The sequence below is a fragment of the Malus sylvestris genome, chromosome 11 (assembly GCF_916048215.2).
Source record: "Malus sylvestris chromosome 11, drMalSylv7.2, whole genome shotgun sequence".
NCBI classification, from domain to species: Eukaryota; Viridiplantae; Streptophyta; class Magnoliopsida; order Rosales; family Rosaceae; genus Malus; species Malus sylvestris.
In genome coordinates this window covers 9,625,650-9,652,276 of record NC_062270.1, presented here as the reverse complement: position 1 = coordinate 9,652,276, position 26,627 = coordinate 9,625,650, and the positions used below count along the sequence as shown (strand labels likewise).

The following is a 26,627-nucleotide window of genomic DNA, read 5'->3' as shown; positions in this document are numbered from 1 at the left end:
AACTAAGGACTCTTTGGCAGAGCATATGTTCAAGGTTTTTGTATCTTTTCTTTCATGTTGTTTTAAGCTTGAAAGGAAGAAACATTGTTAAGGGATATTACTATTTTGCTAGAGCTTAGCTTCCTTATTTATTAGTGGCTCTTTCGCAATCTATAATTTTCATGGTGGTTGGATATCTATCTTTTTATTCTCCTTCTTTGTAATCAATCTGTGAAATGGCAAACAGAAAAATGTTTAACATCAAACACCACATATGTGTGATAACTTTCAATTTATATGATTCTAATCATATGATAATTTCGGTACAATATAATCAGCGTAACACTGCTTGGTTTCTTACATTTGAGAAAACTTTCCTCTACGCTAACAAACAAGTGATTGCTAGAAAAAATGAAAACTAATTAAAATGGAAGGAGTCGAATATTTTTCTTGATTTATTGCATGACATGTATGTCAGAAAAAAGTGAGTGTACGAGTGAAAAGGGCTTCAGTCTCAACCGTAAACCTAAAAATATAATTGAATGAATGCATTTTAACTCGGAGCTCATCAGCTAAAAAGCGAAAAGCACATGATTTTATGATGGATGAAATGAAATCACTACACCATATGGAGTACACATTTGGTGGTTCGGATGAGATTTGACTTAATATTTAGGATGGGACAGGATGTAATTGAAGTGGAGGGGACTCTTGTTATCTTGGATTGGCTAAAAAAATTTGCTTTTGTCAAATGAGAAAATTGTAGGAAGGTCCCTCAACTTTAATCCAATTGGAGTAGTAGTCCCTCAACTAAAAATTTGTGACCATTGATCTCTTAACTCATCAAAACGTGCAACTATAGTCATTTTCATCAATTACATTAGGATTTTCATAAAAATGAGTTGCATGCCACACAAGTGATTAAGGGGCAAAAAATGGAAAACCAAATGACCAATTAGAGAAATGGTCCCTCAAGTTTAGCCCCATTGAGCAATTGTCATTCCAACATAACTCATTTTGACGGAATTCTAACAGAATTCTGACGAAATTGACAAAAAAGACCATAGTTGTATGCTTAAGGGACCATTGATGAACTTTTAGTTGAAAAACTACTGCTCCAATTAAGTCAAAATCGAGAGACAATTTCTACAATTTTCTCTTATAAATTGGAAAGAACAAAAATAAACTTCCACCCAACAATTCTGTGGATTGAGTTTCGATCAGAAAAGGAACAGCCAAAAACCCAGACGCCATAAAGCACGCCACCTTAAAAATAAAAAATAAAAGTAAAAATAAAAAACAGAATATCAAATCCAAATTCCACTGCAACCACCACTAACCACCTTCAACAAAAATTGCCCACTCGAAAATATTGCTAATCGGTACCATAGAAAGAGAGGAGAGAGGAGATAACAAAGGAAAGGGACGAGATGCGCGATGAAGAAAAGCGAAGAAGGCTGAAGACGATGGATTCGTAACACTAACTATGTGCTTTCAATGGGAGCTGCACCGCGTCCATGACACTAACGATGGGTGCAATTCCACGACCATTTCTATACAAGTGATCATTAGAGCATTCTAATGGGGGCTTTATCCTTCTCAATTTCCAGCCTTAACCAGAAAATTCATTGAGCTAGAAAATAGGATTAGATCCACCACTGGGCTAGCAACTTCCTTTCTTAGTTAGCATAAAATCGGACTATATCTAACCCCAAAAATCAGCGGGTCCCACAAAAAAAAACAACAATCCATGTAAGCAAAATTCTATCACTCTCTCTCTACTTGCGAATACACTTATACTCTCATTTTATTATTTTTTTAATTCTTTTTTCTTACTTATTTTTCTTGCAATTTGACTAATTAATGATTGTTTTAAATTCCATAAGAATTAAAATTTCAAATTGATTTAGCATTCATAAGCATTGATGGGTGAAATTTTAAAATTTTGTTTTTTTTCAAATTGATTGATACTAATTTACCAATTGGTGCTAGGTAAATTGTTGTGTTATACGTGAAAATCAAATTATTTCAGAAGGCGAAATGAGAGTTTGTTTCTTTCAACGGATAAGATTGAGATAAGGGAATCTAATCAAACGAACAATTCATAAGTGATAAATCTAACATTGTCACAATTTGAACATTTTAGGTTGAAGAGTTCATAAAAAAAAATTAAAAAAAATTAAGATAGCACATCCAAAAATCAACTTAAGAAAAGCTAACACAAAAAAAAAAATATCATCACTTAATCAAATTACCACATCAATAAATATATACAGCCTCATATACAGCCCAAAAGATATAACCCCTCATTGGAAAAGATTATTTTATAAAACCCCAAAGATTCCTCATAGCTCTAAAATAAGCTATATCTATCACTTTTCCCGTTCCAGCCCCATACAGAGCCCCGGGCTGGGATGCTCTTAGTCCTGCCGCAGTACTCGCGCTAAGCCTTACAAGAAACAATAACTAGTCCCACTCTACTGCAGTATGAATGAATCACAACGCTAAAGTAGACGCTAACATCAACTCGTAATTGAATTGCTAAATACCATAGATATCCGGAGCTCCAAACATTTTGTAACAGCTACAACATTGCATAAAAGATGCAGGGCCACAAAAAAGAATCAAATCCTGGAGAAAAGATGGACATGACAAGTCAAAATCGAGCTTTGAAGCCCTCGCCTTGAGGCTTCGATACTAGAAGCCTAAGAGATTTCACAAAAAACATACCTCCAGGATCATATTGACTTCCATTAACATGTATCCATGACTTCAATGGCATAGTCATTCCTCTGATGAACTCCAAAGCAACATTCAACGTAATAGTCTTGTATGATAGTTTCCTAAGGTCTCCTAGTCTCAAAACAATCTCTCTTCCATAAATAATGGTCAAGACTCTACCCGATCTACATATCCCAATAAAGAAAAGATCTTGCTCTGTAGAACACCATTTGTCCAATACACTAACGCAAAAGATAAACCGCAAGCTTCACGTAACTTTAACATTCAAGGTTGCAATAACATGAGAGTCGATCAAAACAGAAAACGAAACTAAATATCCTAGTACAATAAACTTTTCAAACCAGCATTGGTGAGAAAAAGGGTTCTCTTCTTTCGGCAAAAACAAATGAAACGAAACCAAAATCTCACAAAAACTTCCTCAAGTTGCGCTTCATACTCACTTCAATAAAAGAACCCGAGGACCTTGCCACCAACATTCTTTCTCCTCGCTTCTTCGTGGTCCATGATTCCAGCAGAGGTGGTCAGCACAATATATCCAAACTGCATATATACACATTGCATTCGTAATCACAGCGTGAAAACTCGAACGAAAATGCGCAATCCTGCAAATCCATACAATATGACAGACCAAAACCCAATACAGTGATTGAGTGAGAAAATCAAACCTGTCTGGAAGGCAGAAGCCTAGCAGTCCAGCCTTCAATCTCCTTCACACCGACATCGAATCGGGGACTTATAACCCCACACTTGTTCAGCCTCCCATTGAGCTCAACCACAATCTTTCCAGCTCTATGGTCATCAACATACTCAAACTCCCCAATATATCCTACACAAATCCCAAAAACCAAACAATAAAAAATCACATATCGAACCCAATAAAACACAAAATTCCAAAACAAACCCAAGATTTCAAAAATACGAACCGTGCTTCTGCATAACCAGGAGGAACTTGATGATGACCTTGGACGACGGCCGGATCATGACCTGTCTCTTTCCCCTCTTCTCGGCGTTGTACATGCTCTTCAGAGCGTCGTTCAGAACGCTGACGCGCACCATTTCCGCAAGTGCGAGCTGAAAACGAAACCAAAAGCTGTAGATCTGCAGGCATGGAAAAAGAAACAAAATTTAGTCAACAAATCATGGTGTTTTTGGATACTGGTTAGGTGTTAAATTGTTCGAAAATTTTGGAGATTGGTGGAGAATTGGAATTTTACCTGCGAGCTCGGACTAGGCGGCTGGCTGATGGAGTTTGGAGAGGAAGGCACTAGGGTTTTGTTTTTGAGGTGATGAGGAGTGAGGAGCTTTCAGCCTTCTTAATGTATGACTGTTCTTTTACGAAAATAACCTTAGGCGATGAGTGAACTTCGGTTGGGACAAAGCCCACTGTGTTGACCATTGGGTCACGGACATCGAAGAAGGGCAAGCCCACAAACCCACCATGTTTTTCTTTTTAGTTAAAGCGATTTTCTAGCAGACATTCAAAGTTTCAAACTTAGAGTTCGTTTACTTATGAGTAACATGAATGAAAAGAAAGAGAATAAGTTCAACTCTTAACTTTTTTATGTTTACTTGCACGTAAGGAATTAAATTTCTTAATCGAATAGCTAAAAATTAGGAATTGGATCAACTAAACCGAGACCCTTCTCTCTTGCTGAAAGCGCAAAAAAAACCCTAATCTTCCTTTGCAACTGATTCCTACTTTTGGCTGGAGGTCGGTGGCAACTCTGTTTGGATGTTATTAAGCTCTTGCTACATCACATGCCATGTTATCATTTATGATGTGATTTTATTGGTCCATGAGTAATATTTGTCAGGAAGTTAGTTTGATTTTAGCTTACGATAGTTTATATATTGCCCTTATACATAGCAAAGTATGTTAAGATATTGATTGTATTCTAGTTATTGATTGTGCATATGAGTTAAGGTTCGAATGAGGTCTAACATTGGTATCGGAGAGGGATCATGAGCCCCCTTTTTAGTGTATGACTCGATTAGCTTCTCGTCGAGCTATAAAGGCAAAAGTGTCAAATCTGAAAAATTTGTTCGTCGAATTCAAGAACGATTTCAAAGCCAGCCAAGAATTGATCATTCAACGGCTTCAATCTCTCGGGGTGATGAGTGGTTTATCTCCGGTAATCTTCCGATGTGACATACACCAATCCTAATCTCCAAGGAGGGAGAAACCCTAATTTCAACCTAATTTCCATCTCATAGATTTTGCCCCAAATTTGCTAGCATCATTATCAAGATGGATTTTCCTTGATTTGGAGATGGCAACGAACCACTGTGTTGGGTCTATAAGGCAGAGCACTACTTTGATTTCTTTAACATTAAATAATCCAAGAAAGGAAAGATGGCATCTTTCCACATGGAAGGGGAAGCTCTGCAATGGTTATAATGGGTGAATTTTGTCACAATTATCCTTGCTAGGAAGATTTCATGAAGGTCTTTGGCCAAGATTTTAGTCCTTATGAGTAAGAACATTGAATAAATCGCCATGCTCACTGTCATTTCGAAGGGGTTGGCTGACAACTTAGTTGCGAGATTTCGTTGTTGATAGTAGAGAAAACATTGTTGAAATTTGAGATTCAAACAATTTGAGCAAACTTCTCATTTCAACAAAGTGTAGGAATCACTGGCTTGATACCAATGTTAGACCTCGATCGAACCTTAACTCATCTACACAAGAACAATTTCTATTACTCAAAAACCAAAATACAATAATATCTTCAACATATTTTATTATGCACAAGAGCAAAACATATAAATTGTTGCTTGCTAAAGATCAAACTAACTTCCTAACAAATATTACACATGGACCAATAAAATCATATCACAAATGATATGACGTGGCATGTGACGTGGCAAGATCTTAATAGCATCCTAACATTATTGATATGATGCCAAATGGCATCATTTTAACTCTACGTGTGTCAATTGTTTGTAACAAATTTGGTTGAGCTATTAGGTTTGTTATCTTATTAGTTGTATTAGTTAATTTAGATAAAGGCTAGTTGAAAGGTTAGTCGTTGTAGAAGTGATTACCAATTAATCAAAGTTACCGTTCATTGAATAAGAGTTGAAGTGAAAGGAGTTCACTCAAATTGTTTGAATCTCAAATTTCAACAATGGTTTCTCAACTATCAACAACGGAATCTTGCAACTATGCTATCAGCTAGCTCTGTCGAAATGGCAGTGTGCATGGTGATTTCTGCAATCTCGACCGCAGTTTTGGTGCGACACTGCCAGATTTCAGTTTGGGCCATCAAGATTCTCAATTTTCGAAGCTTCAACCCTTAATCAAGTTGGACTTAGATAACACTTGTGTTGCAAACCAAACAATGGAGTCTCGTATCTCGGTTTTGAAATTGGATAACATCGTTCTCAAGCTTCAATCCTTCCATGAAGAATAGATTCGGGCCTGAGAGAAAGTGAATCAGTTATTCTCTCAACTTCGTCAAAGATACAAGCCCAAGAACCTTCCTTGTTTGACACCTATATTGAAGAAATTCAACAAGGTTCATGACTGTGCCAAACACCACGACGACAAGCAAAGTCATTGTTGTCAGAGGCGAGGCCACTTCTTGATTTTGATTCATGAAATCCAAGGATAAAATTGTTTTCTAGGTTTTGATTCTTCCGCAGCAGTCAGGGTTTTTATTAAGTGAACTGAAGCATTTCATACTAGGATTCGGGACGAAGATGAAACGTTGTTTGAGTGCATGAGAGTTTTAAGAAGCCTTTCATGCTCATTGATGGGAAGTATGATGGTAATTTGGAATTGCATCATATAGAAGCTTGTATGGACAAGAACAGAAAGAATGAAAGAAAGTTCACCTTTTCAAGATTTGAGTTAATAGGTATGTATTCACACTGTCCAACAAGAAATATAGATGTCTAACATGGTGGATGTGGAGTCTGCATCGGTGGTCTATGATTCTACGACGGAGAAGGAAAGCCAAAGTGTGACGGTATTAGTTGCTAGTTTGCAGAGAGAGAAGCTGATTAGTAATGCCCTTGTGCATGGCAAGTATGTTGAAGATATTGATTGTATTACGGTTCTTGAGTAATAACAGTTGTTCTTGTGTATATGAGTTAAGGTTCAAATGGGGTCTAACAAACTCCCATTGCCAATCCCAACTATTTCCTTCTCTCTTATCGCATTGTTAGAAACCAATCAAATGTCACTGATACAATATATTAGGGGTGGGTTCAAAAAACAAAAAACCGAAAACCAAACTGAACCGAAACCGAAAAAACCGAACCGAACGAAAAAACCGAACCAAATTGAAAAAACCGAACCGAACCGAATTCTTTTGGTTCGGTTCGGTTTTAGTGATCTAGAAACCGAACCGAATTAATTAAATTAATTTTTTTATTTAATTATTTGTTTTGGGTATTATTTTCTAAACCCAATTTGTAAGTTAAAATGTGCTAACCCAATGTGTTGCCAAACTTTAAGCTCAAAATATTAAAAAAAGGCCTATAAAAACTCTAAACCCTAACCTATTATTTCTCCCCCATATAAGGTTCCGGAACCAAACCTCTTCCCGAAGTACCTACATCCATCTCCATAGCACTGTCTACTTCTGCGCCAGCTTTCTTTTCCAAATCTACTCTCATATAACATGTAACATAATCCATAAACATTTATTTTGGGTAGATTACTTGGGTAATTTGTGATGGAAAAGAATCCAACACACACTAAATAAATCCACACACGCATTACCTTTACTAATCAAGTTGTCAACATGTAGTTACAAGCAAACAACACTGATCTTTGAACAACATCATACAATTTAACTTTTCTAAGTCATTTGTACGATTTTTGTGTGATTTTTGTGTTGTGAGGTTGTTAGTTTGGACTTTGAAAGACTTGATTGATGATTTTAGTTCAACTTTAAATGTTTATTTTCATTGTCTTTGATTCTAGTTAGAATGTTTATGTTATGATTATGTTGGATATGTTAAAATTTAAAATTTCAATGTTTTTCATTTTTTGAAAAAAAATAAAAACAAAAAACCGAAACCGAACCGGAAAAAACCGAACCGAAAAAAAATTGAACCGAACCGAACCGATTTAAACCGAACCCACCCCTACAATATATATACAATTTGCACAATTTTTTTCTAATGAAAAAATTCAACAACAAATACAATAAATATCAAAGTATAAACACTTAAGTAAATTGCATATAAAATCACAAATCATTGACTTGTTCTTGAAGATAGAGGCTTGCAAATGCAATCACCTAAGACAGAAATTCACCCCTACACCCGCGTAGTAGTTCAATGGACGTCTATCTTGCAGGATACAACTATCTAATCCAAGTTCTTGCACTCGAACTTGGATTCTTGGCGAATTGGTTGTGCATTTCTCTATGTAAGATGAAAAGGAAGCGATTGGAATTCTATATTAGTTTCTAATCTTATTGCCATATATATAATGGCATAAGTTGAATAGATGTAACCGTTCATTCTTATCAGTTTTAAAACAGACATAACTGTTCAATCACTTTTATCCTTTCAGAAAAACCGAATCCAAAAAATAAAAACCGTAATTTGTGTTTTTCGTCCATCCAACCCCAAGAGCCCAAAGACCTAAGGCCCATCTATGACATTTAATATATACACCCAAACCCTCCAAGTCTTAGGCCCAAGGTCCATGGCCTTTGCCTAATTCTTTTCAAACCATAAGTGTGAGAACACACTTATAAAGATGACTTAAAGATGGGAAATGGGCGATGTGGGACTGGGAGTCCCACATAATCACAAAAGTTCCAACAGGCATTAGCCTTTATATATTTCAATTTGGCTCTTGTCTTTTGGTGTTCTTTGAGCTTTTGTCTCAATTATTGTTAAGCTTTATGCCCCTCTCTAACTTAGATGTTTCTTCCCGTAGTCATTCTTCCACGGCCAACCTCGCTACTTGGCCCATCAAATGTGTCTCCTCAACGACACACTTTGGTGTTAGGTAGATGTTAAAGTTGGATTATGGGAGCGCTTTGTGTGCGGGTGGCTTGCTCATCCCAAATTTCGTTAGAGGTGGTAAGGAAAGGGAGTGGCTTAGAGGTGGAAGGAAGTGGATAATGGAAGTAAGGCCTAAGCACAATGAAAGCATATGCATAAGAGGTTGGAGGACAGGGATGTTTGAACCAAAAAACAAGGGAGAAAGGAAGCTGTAGGAGAAGAAAAGAAAAAGGGTAAAGAAAAAGAAGGAGAAGAGGACTGCCACCAACCCTAGCCATAGCTAGGGCCAGCGGCAAGGAGGAGAAAGACAAGAAAGGAGGGCACTCACACAGAGGTGGAAAGACTCACCAAATGGAGAGAAATATAGTCTTTTAACTATGATTTTCATTCCTTTCTTCCCATGTTTGTCAAAAATTTCCTCATTGTTTATTTTATTCCAACTCATTAGAATTAGTAAACAATAACAACGGAAATACATTTCATTTTTAATTTGATTTCATGTGGTTAGTAAACAACTTAATGTGAATGAGTTATTCTTGCACATATTCTAAAATTCTAAATGATATGATTCTTGTTTTTCCATTACGAATAAGTAATGAGCCCTTAAATATAGAGACTGAAGTTGCAAATCAACTTGAAATATCTTGTGCTTGCATTGATTTTGGATTGTATTTGGCTTGTCGAAACTTAGCTCATGACTTAAACAAGTCTAATTTTTTCCAAGGATTTACTTTTAATTTTTCTCAGGTTCAAATTTAACTCATATGGCTGAAGTATTATATTTACGTTAAGTTCGATGTCTAGCAAGTGATTGGCTTATTATGTGACCAAGTTAATTGCCTCTCAAATATCTCCATTCTTGTTAAAGCATAATATCGTTTGTATAAAAAAAAAGGGCAAAAGACTGTTTACTACCCTCATGTTTCGTGGTTTTCAACATTTAGTACATCAATTTTTTTTCGTCCCAGAGTCATACCTAAAGTGTAAATTTTGGGACAGTCTCATACATCCGTTAGTCAAACTGTTAAGTCAGCCGTTAACTGTGATGTAGCGCCCATGTGGCCAATGACTGGGCGCCACGTGTCATCCAAGTGGAAATTAAAAAAAAATTATAAAAAAAAAATATATATATATATTATAAAATTAAAAAAAAAAAAAAACCGAATCTGGGCAGATTCGGAAGAAGAAGAAGACGAAGGAGAAGGAAGAACGAGGAAGAAGAAGGAGAATGAAGAAGAAAAAAAAAAAAGGAAAAAAACTGGGCAGATTCGAAGAAGAAGAAGAAGAAGAAGGAGAAGGAGGAAGGAGGAAGAAGAAAAAAAAAACTGGGCAGATTCGAAGAAGAAGAAGAAGAAGAAGAAGAAGGAGAAGGAAGGAGGAAGAAGAAGGAGAAGGAAAAAAAAAAAACTGGGCAGATTCGAAGAAGAAGGAGAAGGAAGGAGGAAGAAGAAGGAGGAAGAAGAAGGAAGAAGGAGAAGGAAGGAGAAGGAAGGAGGAAGAAGAAAAAAAAAAACTGGGCAGATTCGAAGAAGAAGAAGAAGAAGAAGAAGGAGAAGGAAGAAGGAGGAAGAAGGAGGAAGAAGAAGGAAGAAGAAGAGGAAGAAGAAGAAAGAGGAAGAAAAAGAAGAAGGAAGAAGAAGAAAAAAATGGGCAGATTCGGAAGAAGGAGAAGAAAGAAGGAAGAAGAAAGAAAAAAAAAAAAAAAAAAAAAACTGGGCAGATTCGAAGAAGAAGGAGAAGGAAGGAGAAGGAAGGAGGAAGAAGAAGGAAGAAGAAGAAGGAAGGAGGAAGAAGAAAAAAAAAAAACTGGGCAGATTCGAAGAAGAAGAAGAAGAAGGAAGAAGGAGGAAGAAGAAGGAAGAAGAAGAAAGAGGAAGAAGAAGGAGGAAGAAGAAAAAAAATATGGGCAGATTCGGAAGAAGGAGAAGGAAGAAGGAAGAAGAAAGAAAAAAAAAAAAAACGAATCTGCTACCCAGAGGAAGAAGAAGGAAGAAGAAGAAGAAGGAAAAGGAAGGAGGAAGAAGAAAAAAAAAACGTTTTTTTTTTTAAATTTATTTATTTATTATTTTATAATATATAATTTTTTATTTTTTTTTAAATTTCCACGTGGCATCCAGTCATTGTCCACATGTGCGCCACGTCACTGTTAACGGCAGACTTAACAGTTTGACTAATGGATGTATGAGACTGTCCCAAAATTTACACTTTAAGTATGACTCTGAGACGAAAAAAACTTGATGTACTAAATGTTGAAAACCACGAAACATAAGGGTAGTAAACAGTCTTTTGCCCAAAAAAAAACTTTGAAGAACGAAAGTCCTCGCTTGCATATGGTATGGAGCATACAGGTACGGCGGAGCGAATAAACGACATATCTCAACCGTCTATCAAGCAGAAAGAATCGGCGGTGCAGTAACGCGCCAACTCAGCTATCCATCCGAGTCGCTTCAATCGTCCGCACTCATAGCAACCGTCGATCCCCAAGCTTTTCCAAAACCCATCGTACGGCCAGAAAGCTCACCCACCTCAGGATCCGCGTGAAACCCCCACCAACCAATAACAACAGCCGACTCCCCTCTATATAAACGAACCCATTCCTCCACTTTAATTTACACACGAAAGAATCTGCATTTCTACTCTCTTTAATCGAATCGCATCCCTTCGCTTTCGAAAACCCCCAAATTCGCAAACCCTAATTTTCTCTCACCACCCCAATGGCGCCCAAAGCTGAGAAGAAGCCCGCCGAGAAGAAGCCAGCAGAGGAGAAGAAGTCGGCTGTCGCTGAGAAGGCCCCCGCCGAGAAGAAGCCCAAGGCCGGGAAGAAGCTCCCGAAGGAGGCTGGAGCCGCCGCCGGCGACAAGAAGAAGAAGAGATCGAAGAAGAGCGTGGAGACCTACAAGATCTACATCTTCAAGGTCCTGAAGCAGGTCCACCCTGACATCGGAATCTCCAGCAAGGCCATGGGGATCATGAACAGCTTCATCAACGACATCTTCGAGAAGCTCGCCCAGGAGTCGTCCAGGCTCGCCAGGTACAACAAGAAGCCCACCATCACTTCTCGGGAGATCCAGACTGCTGTGAGATTGGTGCTTCCTGGTGAGCTCGCTAAGCATGCGGTGTCCGAGGGGACTAAGGCGGTGACCAAGTTTACCAGCTCTTGAAGTGTGGTGGGTTCAGGGTCTTTTAGGGTTTGGAAGATTGGATCTTTATGTGTTTAGTGTTTAGGGTTTCGAATTAGTAGATATGTAATTTGCTTATCTTTCTTTTGAATGAAATACTATGGCTTATATTATCTGAAATCTGTACTGGTATGGATTGATGAACTTGGATTCTGTAATCTCTCGAATTGGAAATCAAAACCCTATTTCTGTACTTGTGCTGTTTCAAATTTTCAAATCATGAATGGGGTAAGATGGATTTTTGTATATTCCGGAGTTTACAGTTTCATTTGATTTTGGAAAGTGTTTGATAAAATGTCCCATTGAAATGAAATGGGTTTGGGGTCATTTGTTTTTGCCACAATGGTGTTTGAAAGGGAGGGATTTTTGTTTTGGGGAAATCTTTCGATGTCTCCAATACGTTTCAATCTGTGTTGCCCGCAGAAAGGGGTGAAAAATCAGAAAATCGGTAGAATATGAAAGGAAAGTTAGGATTTTAGATGCTCTTTCAATGGCGCCATCAATTAACTCGGGCAGGCAACGTTTTGATTTGGGTTTATCTTTGTATTTCAATTGGCGCCATCAGTTTGTTTACGGGGAGTTAAAATTTAAGTTGGCGCCATGAAATGTCGCCCTCGATTATCCAACCTTTCTAAAAAACACGTCCGCTGGCGATACAGTCTCGGTTTCTCACCTCTAGTCTGACTGCCTCGCGGAGTCGTCATCTTTTGAGGCTTCCTTCATCTCTTATTGCTGCAAAATGTTTGATCTTTGATTGCTAAACTGTGGAGCAAGATGGAAAAGGCCAATGATGAACATTATGATGAACATTGGGACGAAGGCTTGAGCTGCTTTTTTCCCATTTTAATTGGGAGATTCGTAACTGCTTTACGAAAACCGTCATGAAGTTGCTCTTTCTAGCTTAAATGAGTGCTTAAGACATACTGTAGTCTCCTTGATAATGGTTGTATTCTTGGCATCTACACTTTGATTTGATCAGCTGGCTCAAACTCGGTTTCAGTTTTGCTGGTGCCTGAAATTTTGAAAGACCTGTACCCAGAAGCAATGATCTGAAATAAGCCACTAGTAATCCTCAACCCTGCCACCAATATGTCATTGGATTTCTCTTATGCATGATTCGACCATTGCAGTGGCGTTCATGAGTATTTGAGCCATTCGAATATCGGCTAAATCTAACCCTTATAGAGATTCAAGCTTCCTAATCTTTATAAAGTAGAGCCTTTTTAGGTTTACAATGAACTCAGGGACATAAACCAAGTTTATACAGTCTGTAATTCTTCCAAATTGGGGAGCAGCGAGAAGATACCAATTTCAGTAAGGCTGTGAGATTGACTTAGATCAAGGGTCTTCAATGCGGGAAGGCACTGAAAAACGAAACGGAAGAGAGAAAGAAGGCGAGGAGTTAATTTGGATATTCATGGTAAAACACCCTGAAGCAGTAATACATCTTTCTTGCCTTGAAGACCCGTCTCAAGTTTTATTTCCGGGTAAAGACTCGTCTCAAGATACTGTGATTCATTTCAAGATAAACCAAGCACTCGAAAGGAAATTCAAGCCAACACAGCAATCTTAATCCTTTTGGTAGTTCTTTATACCTTCCTTTGAGTCGTACATGGCTAAGCTGGAGTAGTTTCGGGTTGTACACATTCTTGCAAAAGCATTACTTTCCAGGGCTGCATCATTTGGATTAGTCAAGGCAAGACCTTCAATTGTTTCGGAACCCTAGTAAAAACAACAAAACAAAGCAACAAGAACGCATAAGTAGCATTAAGGAACTGAACCTCATTGCTCTCCTTGATGCTGGCCTATAGGACAGGATGTAGGTTCTTGGCATCAACCCCGAAATCTAGCCAAATGTTTAAAAACGTCACATAGAACCAGTGACGTAGCCAGAATTTTCAAATAATGGGGTCATAATATTAATAAAAAAAGTTTCCATTTCATCAAGCATCTAGTAGGCACCTTCTAATTCCTCTCAAGACATGCCGAATGTTTATGCCGACATACGTCAACATTTGTAGAGGCTTGTGTGCATGCAGGATACTGTGCAATAATTGAAGACTGTCAAGGCATTTCAACTAAAGTATTTTTTACAAGAAGAGAGAAAATGAAGACAAATATGATAGAAGAAAATAAAAGTAGGAGGATAAGGTTGTAATTTAGTTTCCTTAGCTGTTTATAGTGGTCAAATATAATATACAAATAAATATACATGGGGTTTTTGAAGTTGTTGGGGTCAAGGACAACCAATGACCCCATGTTGGCTTCGCTACTAGAACTCATGCACAAGCCGGATGCCCATCTCCTTTACATGTTTTTTTAAGGCTTAATTACTTCTACACTTCTTAACCAAGTCTCACTTAACCTTTTGAAACTCAAATTTTGGCACTGAACTCCCTAAAATTCAACTCGTGTATCACTTGACTATATATGTTGTCAAAATATGTTGATAAATGCGTCAAATTGTTTACATGGTACAAATAGTAAACTCTAACTGAACAAATTAAGTAAATAGCAGGTTTACCAGAACCCTACTCCCGAGTGCACTTCCCCCACCAATACCATTGCACAACTCAAACATTCTCGCCACAACAATAATAATAACTTGTATGCGATAGTCAATCTGATCTCCATTTTGAGAGGATCAGTTCATAAAACTTTTACAATAGTAAAGTGTTTGATATAGTGTGTTTGAATACAAGGTGAAGCACATGTTTTAATTTTCTAGCACTAAACTGACTTGTTGAAGGCTATCCACCATTTCGTTTTCAACTTTTAGTTTTTCCTTTTTTTTTTTAAATGAAAACTCTTTTGGTAACTACTTTTAACTTTCAATTAAAATAATAATAATAATAATAATAATAAATAAAAACAAAATGTAAACACTACTTTCTTGAGTTTTTTAATTTTGACTTTCAATTTTTATCCTTTCGAAAAGTAAAAGTTGAATGTAGTTACCATGGGTCTTTGGACCTGTGGATCCGAACCATATTACCGGCCCAATGTAAAATCATTCACTTCGTACTTTTGATTTTCAAACCGATCCGAGTTGGACCCAGCTTATGTAAAAACGAGTCCAAAACCAAGTTCATATTTCTTATGTATGGGTAACTCGGCCTGGACCGTTTAAGGATTGTCTTAGCACGTGTCATTTTATTAATAGTCCATAATGAAGCCCATGATCTATAATATCATATCTATGTAACCCTAGAAAAAGTAAAATGACGATTATTGTTATTGACCTTGTTAGACGTAATTCTTTCTTAATGGAAAACCATAGAGATTGTTTTATGTTGTTGTTATGCTAAACGACATACGATTGGAAACATATCCATTCTACCCCCTAGAAACTGGATCGTATCAAACGGATCCAGATGAGCCGGTTCCATTAATAAAAATACATAAACTCAGATCGGCTAAAAATCATTAGAAAAAGGAGCCATAGGATCGTGTACTTTGTCGCTCATCTTCTTCTTGCTCATGAACAAGCTAGATGCTTGTCTCCTCTACGGATATTACCTCTTCATATGAGCAGTTGTCTCCTCTACGGATATCCATTCTACCCCCTAGAAACTGGATCGTATCAAACGGATCCAGATGAGCTGGTTCCATTAATAAAAATACATAAACTCAGATCGGCTCAAAATCATTAGAAAAAGGAGCCATAGGATTGTGTACTTGGTTGCTCATCTTCTTCTTGCTCATGAACAAGCTAGATGCTTGTTTCCTCTATGGATATTACCTCTTCATATGAGCAGTTGTACCCCTAAAAAACCCCTTGGGCAATAGGCAATATAATTCCCCAAGTGAAAAGTAATTGTCCAAGTGTATCTTTATCCCTAAACTGAATAACCCAAACAATTCGTATTAAAATATTACTATTTTTTTAAGGCAAAGGGTCATACACTCTTTGGAGGGAGAGGATCCTCGCCGGATCCTCTTTGTAAGGATCCCAAGATCCTCCAATCACATCCGTTCATCATATACTATTTTTGTCAGATACGGTTTATATTCAATTTTACATAAAAAAATTTATACTGATTTCTGACCGCAACAGATGTGATTGGAGGATCCCCAGAATCCTCACAAAGAGGATCCCTAGGATCCTCCTGGCTCTTTGGAACCTACTGGCGGTTCTTCATTTTCAAATTTATGTTTTTTTTAATTTTTTTTATATGTACATTGATATTTTTACATTAGGGGGAGGGAGAGTTCGGTTAAGCCACACAATAGGCAGTCTAATTTAGTATCGAATTCGCCATCCACTATATTCGAACCTAAGACCTCTCATTTCTAAGTAAAGAGGAATATCACCAGACCGTAGTACTAAGTGATTTCAAATTTATGTTAAATGTAGAAAATAATACCAAACAAGAGTAACGGGAGATTATGAACCTTGCGTTATTACAATTCACATATTTATGCCCCTCATAGGAAAATTAAACTCACAAAGAGCAAAAACCAGGATATTTGGCATATCTTAGGGCCAGTTTGGTATTGCTATGATTATTCTACAAAATTATTGCTGCTATGTTGTAAGAACAAATAGCTGTAAAATAAAGTTGTTGAATGTTTGGTAAACCTTTTTTATTTTTCTTTTTAAAAATGCTTTTAACAGAAAACAATATCTAAGTATTTGGTAATGTTTTATATGAAACTGTTATGAATATGTTAAATGACTAAAAATAATATGATATTGAATGTCATATAATAGTTGCCAAAGAGAATAATGCAGTGGCAAAGATTGTAATTTTGTAAAATATGTGGTGATATACTTGTCATTTGAAAATTTCATTAAATGGGCATTGTTCACTATGCATTGAAAAAAAAAACTTTTTTTTTAGATCAAATTTGTAAACTTTGTGATGCATCGGCTAATCTTAACTTATTTGCTTGATTAAGACAATTCTTGACTAATCTTAACTTATTTGCTTGATTAAGACAATTGAACTAATGATAATTATGTAGATCAATTTTTAGATCAAATTTGTAAACTTTGTGATGCATCGTCCATAGAAAATAAGTACGTTAATCAATACTTAATTAGTAATCAAATCATCAACAACCACGTCATATAATTTACAAAATTTCGTTTAAATAGATGGTATTGCTAGCATTACCGTTGAACTAAATACATGGATGACTAAAACAAAGAGGTCTAAACTCTAAAGTGGGAGACATTTTTTCATACAAGTAAGTTTTAATTTTGTTAGTGTTATTGTCTAATAAACGTTTGTTATGTGTTTAAAAAATATAAAATCTTTCTAATAACCAATCACCACATCGTAAAATGGTGACCTGAGAAAATACATCCTAAAAAAACTATATCCGAAGATTTTTTCTTTCTTCAAATGTGACCGTCTCATTGTCGCTTAGTATTAGAAATTAAATGCGTGTTATTATAAATGAATATATTGCATCAACATGGACCAACAAGTAATATGCTTGATTTCAAGAACAAGTAGCGTTAAAATGTGACATTTAAGAAAGGAGAAATTAGAATCTCCTGCATTTTTTAATACTTTTTAGATCAAACACTGGTTCCTTTTTTAACATTAGATTAAGAGGCTTTGACCAATTGCCACGTCAACATTTTTCTTTTTTAAAATTACCTATAATTAGTTTAAAGGCAGCTTCACTTCACTTTTTAACTAATTGCCTACAATCTAGGAAATTAATTTCCCAGTCCTTTAAACTCCTACGTTTTAATGACTCTTTCTATAAAAAATAACTAATTAAAGTAATTTAAACTCCTATGTTTTTAATTAATGTTTCTTTCTGTAAAAAAAATAATAATTAAAGTAATTCCTCATTATTAGTAAAAAAAAAAAAGTAATGAAAACAAACATATCAAAAATTCAAATGTACCAAGAAACTAAATGTACCAAAAATTCAAATGTATCAAGAAATTAAATGTACCAAAAATTCAGATATACCATAAATCAAATATATTCATCTTATAAGTAACCAAATGTACCGATATAATCAAACATACCGATATAACCAAACGTACCTAACAAGAAGTTTATTTTACCTTCTATTTAATTGACTAACATAAATATTTCAATAAAAAAAACATGAATAGACTTCTAAGAAAATAAAATGAAATGATATTAAGCACCAAAATTGTAAGGAAGATGTTTAATCAAAATTTCAAAAGAAATAGATGTTTAATCTATGACATTAAAAACGAGGAGTCCATATATCAAAATTCCCCTATAATAAATTAATAGCTGTCAACAATACAACAAAACAAAACATAAAATAGCATAAATTGTATAACTACTCCATATCGAAGAGACCAAAGTGTGCTGCATCTTTGAGTGAAATATTCTGACAAATGGAGTCTTTGGTGGTGTCTCTGAAACCTTCACGTTCTCTCTCTGGCACCCTCTTCGCAGCATCTTCTTATCACCCAATTTCCACCACCACCACCACCACTGCCACCAGCAATCCAAGCCCTTACCGCTATCCCAACGCAAGACGGTTGGGCTCATTCAGTCAAAGGCACTGTCGTCGGGATACTTCCAGTCACTTTGACTTCGATCTCAGACTCAGATCGTACATCTCGAGCTCGTCTTCACCATCTACTATGCCAAAGAAGGGTGGAAATCAAACCAGCGGCGATGAAAACAACAAGGCTGAGGGTTCTTGGATCGACTTGTACCTGCCAATGCAAGCTCAGCCTTATGCTAAGCTCGCCCGCCTCGACAAGCCGATCGGCACCTGGCTGTTTGCTTGGCCTTCTTTGTGGTAAGTGAAAGGAATGTAGAAGAAAGGAATGACATAACTTCTCTCTGAGATTTAAAATGAAGTGGTCATGAGATTGTCCACCATAAATCATTTTAGTTATTCTGTGAGAAATCTCCGTTAAATTGAGAGTATTTTTGTCAAATCAACCCCTCCCCCTTTGAATTGGTGGTTTCTTCAATTTAGCGGAGATTTTTCATAGAATGACTAAAATGATTGGGAGTGGAGAATCTCACGGAATATTTATATCAAATTTAAATCACAAGAACCAAAGTGAAGAGACAAACCGTTTAGGCTAAAAAACATTGTTTTAGGTGCATGTCCAATCCAAGATGCAAATGAGGTCGTAAGCCCACTTTTACATCTTGGTTGGCCGGATTCTCCTTCGGTCTTACAGATGTATGAGTTACAAAATTTGCAACTCACCGGATAAAGGCACGTAAAGGTGCAAACTTACAGTTAAGTTATTCTTTCGAAGAGCATCTTACATGGCCGGAATCTGCGCCAGTCTTGCAGAGAGGTTCACGTGGAAGAGGAAAGAAAAGCAAGCAAACGCGCTCCCACGCGCAAATAATACTCGCCACGCATTTGGAAGGTCATGATTCATGCAAAGTTTAATCAAATGGTTGTAAATAATCCAAAAAATACTATTTAATCGCCCAAAATAAAAAAAAAAACCATTTGAAAAAAATGAATTTTAACGAAAAGCTACTGTTCATTTTAATGAAAAACCATATTTTTACACTAAAAAATCAATACTGTTACTATTCACTTTACTCTTTATTTTGTCATTTTCGTTAAAACTCAAAGTTTTAAAGTCATTTTCATTAGTTTTCTTTTGAAAAAAAGTTCCCCTTAACATAGGCATTACGTTTGTTCATCTAGTCACCAGTTTTCTTTTCTTTCAATTCTCACACAAAACACTTCCTCATCCAATTTTTTTTTCTAGTTTTACTTCAACCTTCTTCTGATGAAACCAACGTCCAAATGAGATGAAATCGATGCTGTCCAAATTTTGAATGTTTTTGATCGAATTGTGCGGAAGAAAATAGTTACGTTAATATTTTTTTAAGAGTTAACAAGAAAATAAATTACACAAAAGCGAATAAATTAAAATTTTGATCTCCTCATTTACATTTATGCATTGGAGCAAAACTAAAATTTACATCTCCATAGATGTATATGAAAATATAAAAGTGGCTTTCCAATTTCCACCTACATATGCATCTCCAAGATTGAAGATGCTCTAACATTTGCTAGAAAAAGATTTACATATATGGCAAGGGTATTTTGGTGTCAAGTATCAATGATATAATGTACAAATCTTTTTGATGTCGTGTTACATATCACTTGTATGAGTTGTTACAGCGACATTATATTCATATCGGATAAGTTGCACTCTAAACGTTGGCAACGTCGACGTAATTAATTAATTTGTTTTAACTGGAAGTTAATTATGCTTATGGTGGGTGCATGCAGGTCAACAGCACTGGCTGCAAGTCCAGGACAGCTTCCTGATATTATGATGTTGATACTATTTGGATTTGGAGCTCTGTTTACTAGGGGCGCCTCGTGCACCATAAACGATCTCCTTGACCGGGATATTGATGGCAAGGTAAACTAAGTCCATTATATATGGTCATTTTGTATACGAAACTGATTTATATGCACTTTTTTTTTTCTGCACACTTTTATTTATTTATGAAATTTTCTTTCTGCATATTGGTTAGCTACTGAATTTAGTCCCTCGGCTGCATTTCACAACATATTTATTACGGTGAACTGATGTCATCTTGTTTTTAATTTTTAATGTTATGCACATACATGGATGCTACTGATAAACCAAATATTCAGTTCAAACTACCTGAGTATAAGCCATGTGCTGCTGACATATAATCCATGTGCTGCTGACATGGTGAAAGGACTATTCTAAATGAAACCCATGAAGTCCTGTCGAAGATGGGCAGAAGAATATTGCATGATCTCACATTATTTATTGCATGCGTGTACTATTGTTTATGGCATGCGGGTGTATGTAAAACTGTATAAAAACCATACTGCAATGATGTAGATAGTAAGAAAGCTAAACCATACTCCTTGATGAGTTTATGCAGTTCACAGTTTTCGAACCCTAGCTTAAACTTTTTCATGGTATCAAAGAGCTAAAGTCTAGCGACAATAATTTTTTTTTTCCCCGTTCTCCCATGGCTTCTCAATCTTCCTCTCCCATTCCCCTTCCTAATGTCTCCAATTTTCTCACGATCAAACTTGATCGTACCAACTACCCTCTCTGGCAAGCCCAAATGCTACCTCTCATCCGCAGTCGAAATCTGGTTTCCTTTGTTGATGGAACTAGTAAGTGTCCCCCAGCATTGCTGACAGATGAGGATGGAAACATCACTGACAAAGTCAACCCTGATTTCGACACTTGGATACAACAGGATGCAACTGTTATGTCATGGATCAACTCCTCCGTCCATCCTACCGTGCTTGCTGCTTTAATTGGGAAAACCAGCTCCCACTCTGCCTGGACAACACTACGTGATCGTTATGCTTCTCAGTCCACCGGTCGCCTTCTCCAGCTTCGTAGTGAGTTGATGAATACTCACCGAGGTGATTCTTCCATTTCTGAATTTTTGGATAAAATTAATTGTCTCGCAGATACCCTCTCTCTCTCTGGTGCTCCTGTTTCCGACTCCGACATCGTTGCCATCATCCTCAACAACGTTGGTCCGGCCTATGAAAGTACCGTTGCTTCCGCTCAAGCCCGTGATGAGGCTATTACCTACAGTGCTTTGGAAGCCCTCCTCCTTGGCGCTGAAAGACGACAGCAAATACATTCCGCGTTTGGTACTGACAGTGGGCTCACTGTCCTTGCCGCCGTTCGCAATGGCAACCGCGCACCTGCATCTTCTCGAGGACGAGGATCCTCTACTGGCTTCCGTGGTCGTAGTAACTTCAATACTGGTCGCGGCTCTACCAATCGCCACTACAGCTCCTCACCCTCTCACCAAGGTTCCTACTATCACCAAGGGTCCAACTGTCACCAAGTATCCCACTCCCGCCCACATGATGGGATTCTTGGCACCTCTCCTTCCCAAGGTACTTTTACTACAAGCCGGATTCAATGCCAAATATGTAATCGTTATGGTCATTCTGCGATTGACTGCTTCAACCGCCTAAATATGTCTTATGAGGGACGTGTCCCTGCACCACGTCTTCAAGCCTTTGCTGCTCGTGCTCCTCCTGCTTCTGCAACAGCACCTGCCATACATGAATGGTTGTTTGACTCCGGGGCCAATGCTCACATCACCAATAATCTTGCTACTGTTGCGCATCCTCATCCTTATACTGGCATGGACCAAGTCAATGGAGTTGTTGGTGGCACAGGTTTGCAAATTTCACACATAGGCAACACTTCCATTCGTACACCTACCTCTACTTTCACATTACCTAATACACTACTATGCCCTAATGCATCAACCAATATTATTTCTATCCATCGTTTTACTACCGATAATAACTGTTCTCTAACCTTATATCCCAACTCATACTGTGTTCAGGAACTTCACACGGGGAGGATGCTTTTACAAGGCCCGAGTAGGAATGGATTCTACCCTTTTTCTGGTGTTTCATCTTCCATTAAAGGCGTGTCTGCATTTTTAGGAACTAGAGTGTCCAATTCAATCTGGCACTCTAGGTTAGGTCATCCATCTTCTCATATTTTGCAAAATTTGGTTTCTAGGAACAAATTGCCTATTAAGGGCGTTGTAACTAGTGAGTTATGTCACTCATGTCCCATGGGCAAGAGTCACAAGTTACCTTTTCCATTGTCTGTCTCTAGGTCTTCATCTCCTTTACAATTGGTTCATTCCGATGTATGGACTTCACCTTCTTTTTCTATCAATGGTTTTAAATATTATGTCGTATTTATTGATGATTTTTCTCGCTACTCTTGGCCATATCCCTTAAAATTAAAATTTGATGTTTTTCTCACTTTTGTGTCCTTTAAGAAACTGGTTGAAAACATGTTCCACACTACAATTAAATCCTTTCAAACTGATGGAGGAGGGGAGTACGTAAACAACAAATTCAAAATTTTTTTGACTCAACATGGCATTCTACATCGTTTTACATGTCCACATCATCCTGAACAAAATGGAATTTCCGAACGTAAACACCGTCATATCGTTGAAACTGGTCTCACTCTTCTTGCTCATTCCTCCTTACCAACTTCTTTTTGGGATGATGCTTTCCATACAGCAAACTATTTGATCAATCGTTTACCCACTAAAGTTCTCCATGATGAGTCTCCCTTTCAAAAACTGTTTCAAAAATCTCCTCAATATGATTTTCTTAAAGTTTTTGGGTGTGCATGTTTTCCATTTCTTCGTCCTTATAATACTAACAAGCTGCAATTTCGCTCCAAACGTTGCATTTTCTTAGGTTATTCATTAAATCAACAAGGTTATAGGTGTTTAGATACGTCCACAGGTCGCATTTTTTTGTCACGCCATGTCCTATTTGATGAAACCAATTTTCCATACAAAGAATCCATTTCTACAACGTCCTCATCCTCCCAATCGTCTATGGTATTGAACATTGACCCCTCTTCTTTCCATTATCCCTCTAGGAACCCCATTTTCCCAACTGTACCACCAAACCTGCATCCGTCCAACTTATTCCCCATATTATCTCACCCACCTAACCCTAGTCCTATTCCCTGCCCTTTACCACCACATCCGCACCATCACATGCATCCCACTATACCATCCCCCCAACCTAACCCTATTTCCTCTAATTTCCCACCAAATCCACACCTCCCTGCCCCTTCTTCCATTCCATCCCCTACGACTGTAGTGGGTGTTGCTCCTGTCTCACCTTCCTCTCAGAGACAAATTCAACCTGTTCACTCCATGGTTACACGCTCAAAGGATGGCATTCAGAAGCCAAACCCCAAGTATGCTCTTGTTTCTGATGTGACTAATGAACTTGTTGAGCCCTCTTGTTTTACACAGGCAAATAAGTCTCCCGAATGGCGTATGGCAATGGCAGAAGAGTTCAATGCTCTACAAAGCATAGGAACGTGGTCCCTAGTTCCTTCTCATCCCTCCATGAATGTCCTACCAAATAAATGGGTCTACCGTATTAAACGGAAATCTGACGGTTCCATTGAAAGATTTAAAGCACGTCTTGTTGCCAATGGTTTCCATCAACAAGAAGGGCTTGATTACAGTGAGACGTTTAGTCCTGTCGTCACTCATGCTACCATCAGGATCATTCTCTCCGTGGCTCTTCATTTTAACTGGCCAATTCGCCAACTTGACGTCAAAAATGCGTTCCTTCATGGCTCTTTAAATGAAGAAGTCTACATGCGCCAACCTTCTGGTTTTGTCGATCCGCAGTTTCCGTCACATGTATGCCGTCTTCGCCGGTCCTTATACGGCTTAAAACAGGCTCCACGTGCCTGGTTTCAGTGCTTCTCTCACCATCTGGAGGAGCTCGGCTTTCAAGCCTCCATGGCAGATTCTTCGCTGTTCATTTTCTGCAATGGAACTAATGTCATTTACTTGCTCATTTACGTTGATGACATCCTCGTCACCGGTAATAATCCAGCTCACATCTCCACCTTGATTCATCAATTGGGTCGAAAATTCTCCATGAAGGACCTTGGTCCCTTGCATTATTTTTTGGGAATGGAAATTACGAGAACGCCAACGGCCATGTACTTAACACAGTCAAAATATATCCTGGACCTCCTCAAACGAACTCAGATGGCTGACGCCAAACCCTTGTCTACTCCAGCCCTCCCTGGCCGCAAGCTTAGTTTGTATGAGGGCGAGCCCTTGGCGGATGGAACAACCTTTCGAAGTATTGTTGGGGCCCTTCAATATCTCTTATTCACACGTCCGGACATTGCTTTCGCTGTGAATCAAGTCTGCCAGTATATGCATTCGCCCACCACTACACATTGGGTTGCCGTCAAACGCATTCTTCGCTATTTGAAAGCCACTCATGATCGCGGTCTCGTTTATAAACCCAGTTTTTTGTCCCTCACAGCATTTGCCGATGCTGACTACGCTGGTGACCCTGATGATCGTCGATCCACTGGTGGTCATTGCATATTTCTAGGGGATAACTTGGTCTCCTGGAGTTCTAAAAAGCAGCGCGGCGTGTCTCGCTCAAGTACGGAGGCCGAGTATCGCCAAATGGCCTACACAGCTGCCACCTTATCTTGGTTCAGACACATTTTTTGTGATCTTCGTCTTCCCCTCACTCCACCAAAATTGTGGTGTGACAATATCAGTGCACTGGCAGTGGCTTCCAATCCCGTTTATCAGGCTCGTATGCGTCATGTGGAAGTTGATTATCATTATGTTCGAGAAAAAGTCACTAGAAATGAACTTGTTGTGGGATATGTTTCATCTACTGACCAACTTGCCGATCTCTTAACAAAGGGCTTGTCCACCGCACGGTTCAGTTATCTTCTTTCCAAGCTTCCTGTTCGTCCGCGCCCACTCAGCTTGCGGGGGCGTGATAAACCAAATATTCAGTTCAAACTACCTGAGTATAAGCCATCTGCTGCTGACATATAATCCATGTGCTGCTGACATGGTGAAAGGACTATTCTAAATGAAACCCATGAAGTCCTGTCGAAGATGGGCAGAAGAATATTGCATGATCTCACATTATTTATTGCATGCGTGTACTATTGTTTATGGCATGCAGGTGTATGTAAAACTGTATAAAAACCATACTGCAATGATGTAGATAGTAAGAAAGCTAAACCATACTCCTTGATGAGTTTATGCAGTTCACAGTTTTCGAACCCTAGCTTAAACTTTTTCAGCTACATCAGGACTAATTATTGTCACCTAATATTATTAATCTACTCATATTATGACACATAATTTAAAAATTATTATGAGGTGGAGAGTACAAAGGAAAGATGAAGAAATTTATTCTTTGATATAAATACTTAGTTCTCTGATTAAAAAAAAAAAATTAATTAGTTCATATGATAAAAGTTCTGCAATTAATTGATCAGGTGGAACGTACAAAGTCGCGGCCTCTTGCAAGTGGTGTTTTGACACCTTTTCAGGGGATTTCTTTTCTTGGATTTCAATTGCTCTTGGTTCTAGGAACTCTCCTTCAAGTAAACAATTATAGGTAATTAGCATTCTTACTAATATTTATTTAGAATGATTCTAGAGAGATCATTTACTTGATTTATCAACCATCACTCGCTGCATCATGTGATTTACAAAATATGGTCAATCACATTCTGAATCCGATGAAATAGGATGAATTGAAACGGTATGTAAATACGTAATTATCTTAAATATATTAACTATTCCTAGCATTTTTAGTTAATCTGATTAATTGTTATGCAAATATTATTATAATCTGCTATGTATTTGAAGCTAGCTTGTGTAACTCATTAATTGGAATTAACAGCTGCGTTTTGGGGGTTTCATCTTGGTTCCTAATTTTCACCTATCCTCTCATGAAGAGATTGACATATTGGGTACGTAATTACAATCTCATGACTGCATTTAACGACTTATTACGTCGTTATAATGTATAATGTGGTATTCTACATCACATAATAATGCGTATTTGGTGCAGCCTCAAGCCTATCTAGGTTTGATGATTAATTGGGGGGCTTTATTAGGATGGGCAGCAGTAAAAGGAAGCATTGATCCAGTTATAGTGCTCCCATTGTACTTTTCTGCAGTATGCTGGACACTTGTCTATGATACCATATATGCACATCAGGTAAAACAACGACTAATGCTATGCACACCAAACTTTTTTTTTACCAAGTTTTATTCACCAATAAAATGTCTTAGTTTTTGTAAGTCATATGTTGGGAAAAGAGACTGGTCCTTGCTTATTTTCAACAAAATCTATAACATGTGTACAGTCTACAAACACATAATTTGTCATAAATAAATTTGGTGAAAAATAGTTTAATATTATTGAAAACAAACACGTCGCTATTTC

General features: G+C 37.6%; 3 protein-coding genes across 6 annotated transcripts in view; 2 read left to right on the top strand and 1 right to left on the bottom strand.

Moving 5' to 3' along the window:
* Positions 1–2,955: 2,955 nt before the first annotated feature.
* On the bottom strand, positions 2,956–4,077 carry LOC126591106 (40S ribosomal protein S15a-1). Its single transcript, XM_050256671.1, has 4 exons — positions 3,936–4,077; positions 3,645–3,819; positions 3,387–3,547; positions 2,956–3,261 (listed from the first exon to the last, which is right to left on the bottom strand). The coding sequence occupies exons 2-4, from the start codon at positions 3,775–3,777 to the stop codon at positions 3,163–3,165; spliced, it is 393 nt and encodes a 130-aa protein (XP_050112628.1). The 5' UTR covers positions 3,778–3,819; positions 3,936–4,077; the 3' UTR covers positions 2,956–3,162.
* A 7,212-nt stretch (positions 4,078–11,289) lies between these two features.
* Positions 11,290–12,063, top strand: LOC126588835 (probable histone H2B.1). Its single transcript, XM_050253973.1, has one exon. The coding sequence runs from the start codon at positions 11,406–11,408 to the stop codon at positions 11,850–11,852; it is 447 nt and encodes a 148-aa protein (XP_050109930.1). The 5' UTR covers positions 11,290–11,405; the 3' UTR covers positions 11,853–12,063.
* A 6,028-nt stretch (positions 12,064–18,091) lies between these two features.
* LOC126588831 (4-hydroxybenzoate geranyltransferase 2-like) overlaps positions 18,092–26,627 on the top strand; it is a 55,016-nt gene continuing 46,480 nt past the window's right edge. For 3 of the 4 annotated variants that reach the window (XR_007611635.1, XM_050253967.1, XM_050253966.1), the window contains exons 1-5: positions 18,093–18,623; positions 20,100–20,235; positions 25,669–25,790; positions 26,079–26,148; positions 26,250–26,399. Coding sequence is in view for 3 of the 4 variants with exons in the window: in XM_050253967.1 (XP_050109924.1) it covers positions 18,211–18,623; positions 20,100–20,235; positions 25,669–25,790; positions 26,079–26,148; positions 26,250–26,399 (891 nt within the window). In the remaining variant the exon portion in view is untranslated. Of the gene's footprint in view, positions 18,624–20,099; positions 20,236–25,668; positions 25,791–26,078; positions 26,149–26,249; positions 26,400–26,627 lie in introns of all 4 variants that reach the window. The other variant, XM_050253965.1, reaches the window with a different exon arrangement.